The sequence below is a fragment of the Manihot esculenta genome, chromosome 4 (assembly GCF_001659605.2).
Source record: "Manihot esculenta cultivar AM560-2 chromosome 4, M.esculenta_v8, whole genome shotgun sequence".
Taxonomy (NCBI): domain Eukaryota; kingdom Viridiplantae; phylum Streptophyta; class Magnoliopsida; order Malpighiales; family Euphorbiaceae; genus Manihot; species Manihot esculenta.
Genome location: NC_035164.2, coordinates 25,136,578 through 25,142,753, shown reverse-complemented (window position 1 = coordinate 25,142,753; position 6,176 = coordinate 25,136,578). Strand labels below are relative to the sequence as shown.

Below are 6,176 nucleotides of genomic sequence, written 5' to 3'. Positions count from 1 at the left end.
AATGGATTGCACAATAGCTTGCAAGTTTATTATTAGGTATAGCTGTTGTCGTTCAAAGCAATTATTATCAGTGTTGCTGTTGCTGTTGAAAGAAGGAAAACAAGATAGGGTGGTGTGGTATGGTATGCATCTCCTCGCAAATGACCATATATAAATCAGAATGTGCTGTGGGACCTAATCAAAGACATTAAAATACGTATACCCAATCCCCAAGATTATAATTGATTTGGGAAGCCGTGTATGTAGGGTATGCAAAACCTTTAAACTAACATGGCTTGCCTTTTGTTCTTGTACATTGTATGCTTTTGTTGTTGATTAGATTGGGTGACTAGTGACTAGATAGGCTGGCCTTTGTCGTCAAAGAAACATTTATTCTTCTTAGACCGAGTTGGTTGTCTATCAAAGTCAAGTTTAATAGTGTCTAAGATTCTGAATTTAAACATTAATCAATGAAGAACAAGAAACTAAGCCTCTCAAAAATAAGGTAATGATCCTGGGTAGGTAACGTTTTACAGCTCGATTATTATTTGATTCATGTTCTTGGCAAGCTTGTGTTATTCTCCTACAAATAGAGTTGGTAGTTGGAGTCAGAAATCTCAGCTGCAACCTTCTTCTGTGTCATTTCAGTTTTGGTTGGTTGAAACTTGTAAGAGAAGAGATTAAAGAATCACCAGTGATGAAAACCATTTCTGGCAGCTTAGCTCACCAAGAACCCATGTTTGATTTCAGGGAACCTTCCCCTCCTTTCATTTCCTTACCGCAGAAGACGATTACAACCGTCAGAAATTCATCCTTCTCTTATCTGAATAATCAAGTTGATGATTCCGAAATAAGCATTTTCGATGCGCAAAAATACTTCAATGAAAGCGGCAGCAGCGATCCACGATTCAGCAACAGAGTTTCTCCTGTTAATGTTATTAACCTTGAACGCATTTCCGAGCAATGTGATTTGTCTGCTATTCCTAGATTTTCTTCTGCTTCGTCTTCCGTTGATGGACATGGTCGAAACTACAGGACTGGTTCATTCCACGCAACGCCAACAGCTTCTTCGGAGGCAAGCTGGAATAGTCAAACTGGTTTGCTCTCTAATCCGCCAGGAGCTATTGCAGTCAGCGTGCGACATCTGAGTGCTAATGAAAAGAAAAAAGGGTCTGCAACCAAGTGGCTTCTCGGGCGAAAATGTCCTTGTTCTGGCAAGAAATCTGTTCAAGTTGAGGAAAAACTGTCAGAGCCCAGAACCCCATCTCGCCCAAATTACAAGTCTAAAGACTCTCGGAATCTCCCAAGGCAAGTTTCTGACCCTGCAACTACAGATCACTGGCTCCAACGACGGGAAGTGATCCCTAATTGCCACAGAATCTCAGCAGATAATAATCGTTTTCCTTCAATTCTTGGACACCATAGTCTGTTATCGTCGACGAGAAGATTCAGTGCTGATGGGACGAGCGGGTTCTCTTTCCCTATACTGAACCAAACAACTCCTACGAAACTTGTATTAAATGGATTGTCATCTCCCAATAACTACAGTAGTCCTCCTCCTCCTCCTCCTCAACTTGATGATCCACCTCGGGATTCCCTCGAAGTTTTCCGACCTCCGGAAGATCCAGTTTCAACCAAGACAGCGATGGAGATCCACCGACGTCAGAGTTTCACATTTCCGGCGAGTCCCAAGTCGAGAATGACGACGATAGATGATGACAATGCAAGCGATGCGAGTTCAGACTTGTTCGAGATAGAAAGCCTGTCTACTCAAACAACATCATATCCATCGTCCAATCATCGGCGAGACTCACTGGAAGAAGCAAGACGTTTGGGTGGCAGTATAAATGGAAGTAGTTTGTATTGCAGTCGAAGTCTGGATGAGCAGACGACGATATCTGTGACACCAACAGAATGTTACGAACCAAGTGAAGCCAGCATAGATTGGAGTGTAACAACAGCTGAAGGATTCGACAGAGCAAGTGTCACAAATTTCTCGATCACCGCATCAGAGGCTGAGGAGATGCACCGTCATGAGTCTGACAAGAATAGCGGTGGGAAGAAGAGAGGAGGGTTGTTGAGCTGTCGATGTGAGAAGGCGGTGAGTGTGGGGCCACAGCCGGTGAAATCAGCGGGCATGGAGGGACAAAGAGAAGGAAGCTCCACATTGAGGCATGTGAGTAGTAGGCCACCCATTCCGAATAAGCCACCGCTTGCAAGGTCTCACTCTGCTCGCTTGTCTCTGCCTTTTGCAACATAAAGGAAGCAGCCTGTGGAGCTTTTTGTGGTTTTTCTTTGCCGTCAAATTGAAGTTTCCCTATATTGATACTTGGGCACAATGCGCTTAAGTACCTAATGATTGGGAAATTTTTACTTGCCTAAAATTTGGTCTCTGTTTTTATTTATGTCATCATATATAACAGATGGAATTTTTTTGATAAATATTTTCCTTAATCATTTAACTTTCTTAATTTTATATGTTCAATGGCTTTTATGCGACATATAACATAAATCTAATATTTGAGAATAAATTAAATATGTATTTGCATCTTTGAAATTATTAAAAAAAGTGTTGTGCAACTGTAAATTTTTAAAATTTATTATTGATAACCTCCTGGCTTTCCTAACTCAGGAATAAGGACGGATCCAAGAGAAGGCCACAAGTCCAAAGCCTGTCAGACCATAGGCTTGAAAGACGGCCCAACTTCACAAGCCCGGGAGCAGCAACCCGAAGCAATCTGGATCAGATACGAGCACAAGCCCAATAGGGGAGTGGGTCCAATCACTCACCAACCCTATTCGCATGCGTGCCAGGATGAATTAATTGACCGCCTGGCGTGGAGAAGGGGCCTGACATGTCCGTACGTACGGGCCTAAAGGATACAAACAGGTAACACTATAAACGTGGGAGGACAGAAAAAAAGGGCTCTCTCTCTCTTCTCTTCTTCTTCTTGTTCAGGGTCTCCCTTATTTTTTCTCTGAAACTCTGGCCTATTCATGAAATATTATATCACAAACCTGACTTGGGCATCGGAGGATCTCCACCGGGGGCATCCCCGGTGGACCCCTGACCATTTTTCCTTATTTTGGAGGTCCCTCCATCAAACATAATATTGAGAGACTCATTTGATGGACCCATATGATGAACCAAGAAAAAAGTCAGATCTATCATGGACCAGAAGGAGAAAAAGATTTATCAATTGTGATACATTTTAATTATTTAAAAGTGTAATTAAAATCATCTTACCATATTAGTACAAGGTAGTATGAATGATGCACTGACATATATTTATAAGACTCAAATTATTATTTAATTTTATTATTAGTAGTCAATAACTTAATAATAGTAAGGATATCACAACTTTACCTTTAACCATAATTCTGGATAAATTTTTAAATTTGAATGATAAAAACCTAACTTTTAAATTTAGTGCAATTATAGCATTTTTTGAAATAATTTATCAAATTGAATATAAAAATTTAAAATTTTAGATTTAATTACGATTATAACTTTCAATATTATATCTAAACTTTTTTATTTTTTTGTAATTATAAAGTAATTTTAATTAATTTTAAACCAGTACAAATGTTATGTCATATAATTAATTCTTTAACTCTAATTATCCATATATTCTAAATGCTTTTAATTTTTATTATTTTAATATCTAATTTGAAATATGAAAATTTTATTTTGAAAGAATCTCTAAGCCTAACTAATTTTAAAGTTTAAGTTCAAAATATATATATATATATATATATAATAACAATAATAAATCTTTGATTAATCCAATATCCCTCTTGCGCCTAGGCGGCCTAACTTGGTTGGCCAACGAGACATGATGCTTGATTCCAGGGTCATGGGTTCGAGCCACACACCCTCCCCTTTGTGTAAGGGATTTAAATGTTATAGCAATAAAGAAGTTCCATTATAAAAATAGTTGGTGGATATGCATGTGATGAACAAGATCCATGCAAAAAATAAACTAAAAAAAGAAAAACTTTTGGGAATTTCCTTTCCCTTTAGCAGAAGTACAGAAAGTTTAAATTAGGGATTTGGATAGTAAAAGTTAAGTATTCTTGAAGATATATGGCTATTTAGTTGATAAGAGTAGTAGATTAGAATAATAAAAGTTAAATGCTTTTACGATATGTAATTAATTAGAGTTAAAAAATTGATTATATAGATTTAACTAAACTTTTAAAAAAGATAAATAAATAACACATGATATGACGCTTTCACTAATTTAAAATTAATTAAAATTATTTTAAAAAATAACTATAATTGTAAAATGGGTTACTGGCCATAAAAGACCACAACTTTGCATTTAAGTGCGATTATAGTCAAAATTTATAATTTTCGAGGATAAAATCTCAATTTTTTAATTTATTGCAATTATTGCCGATCTCTTCTGTGATTTATCAAATTGGATAAAAGAGTTTAAAATTTTATATTTAATCACAATTATAGTCTGACAAAATAAAATTACAATTAGAGTTACAACTTTTAATATTATATCTAAACTTTTTATTTTTTCTTATAATTATAGCTAATCTTTAAAATAATTTTGGTAAACTTTAAATTAACATCAGTGTCATATCATGCGTTATTTATTTATATTTTTAAATATTTAATTAAATTTATATAATTAATTTTTTAATTTTAATTAACTCCATACCCTAAAAGTACTAAATTCTTATTATTCTATATCTAACTCTTATAATCTAATTAACCATATACCTTAAAAAACACTTCACTTTTATTATTAAAATTCCTAATTTAAACTTTAAAACTCCTAATTTAAAACTAGTTAAACTTAGAATTTTATTCAAATGAGAACTTTATATTTTAAATTAGGGATTAGAATAATAAGAGTTAAATGCTTTTAGGGTACGTGGTTAATTAGAATTAAAGAATTAATTATATAGATTTAACTAAAATATATATTATGCCTTTGAAATTGCTGAATTAAATTTTTGACATAAAATTGAAAGAATAAACTATAATTTAATCATTGCGGTACAATAAAATATAAATATAACGACTTGAAAATCGGACCGCTACCGGCGCAGATCACTGGAGGTCGTAGCAAGTCTACGGTACATCCTGTTACACTTGATATAATCTCAAACATGATTTTAAAAACATACAAAAATATTTTCATCTCATGAACCAAAACTCGACATGTACATACTAATATAACTGAAAAATTAAAACATATACTAGAGCTAGTCCTCATCAAATGCTCCAGTATGGTCATCATTACATACCTTAAATTGGTTCAAACATATTACAAACTTTAAAAATTTTACATAATAAGATCATGAACAAAGAAATTATAAAAGAAAACTTGAGCAAATCACAGTTCTAATCCACAATACATATCACATGTCTATTACTATAACTATTACATCAGAACTATACCATAAAATACTGCTGACCTCCCGATCTAACTATAGTCCTATAAACCTAAGGTTAGGGGAAAGAGATAAGCTACTAGAGTCTAGTGAGCAGAAACATAATCATAAAACAGTTTAATAAGATATATGATCGTATGAATGTATCACAATACAAATAATTCACATTAAGATGGACTTGTCACCGATAACCCTCCATAATTCCAATAGTGCCCAGTCCACAATGGGTGCTCCTCAAGACTTCCTCTTAAACATAACATAGCATATTCATAGTGTCAGGGGGCATAGAATGGGTCTCGACGTGGGATTCCGTATCTGTAATAACATATTATAATATGCTCGAGGGCTAGTGGGTCATCCAACATCCATTCACAATAATAATTAATAATGCAATGCATCATATTCATGAACTTTAATACAAAACAACCTAATCATATACTCATGGAACTCGTGATGTATGAGTATGCTTAAAAAGTTTTATTTCTTTAACTTAATAGTTTAGTTTAGTTCTATTCACCTTTGGCTGATGCAAGCCTAGCTCTGAAGCAGTTGTCTCACTGCTGGCCTCTAGGGTCTTCAAATCCGATCCTAAACAGATAGATTTAAATGAGGGACTAAACATAAATTTTACAACTCTTAAAACTATACTAAGAAACTCCTAAAAATATATAAAAAAGCATGTAGAAAACGAGTTAAAAACGACTGGATAAGGGACTTTCAGCGGCAAATTCGACGGCCTAAAGTTTCTTTACAGATCCAAAAGTCAATCTTTATGAGGTAAG

The 6,176-nt window shown here is 34.6% G+C and overlaps 1 protein-coding gene across 1 annotated transcript; it reads left to right on the top strand.

Moving 5' to 3' along the window:
- Positions 1-329: 329 nt before the first annotated feature.
- Positions 330-2,401, top strand: LOC110613293 (protein PHYTOCHROME KINASE SUBSTRATE 4). The gene has a single exon (XM_021754344.2). The coding sequence runs from the start codon at positions 677-679 to the stop codon at positions 2,237-2,239; it is 1,563 nt and encodes a 520-aa protein (XP_021610036.1). The 5' UTR covers positions 330-676; the 3' UTR covers positions 2,240-2,401.
- The last annotated feature ends 3,775 nt before the right edge of the window (positions 2,402-6,176 follow it).

Excerpts from the sequence above, each read along its gene's own strand:
- LOC110613293 (XM_021754344.2), top strand. The coding sequence starts at position 677 with ATGAAAACCATTTCTGGCAGCTTAGCTCACCAAGAACCCATGTTTGAT.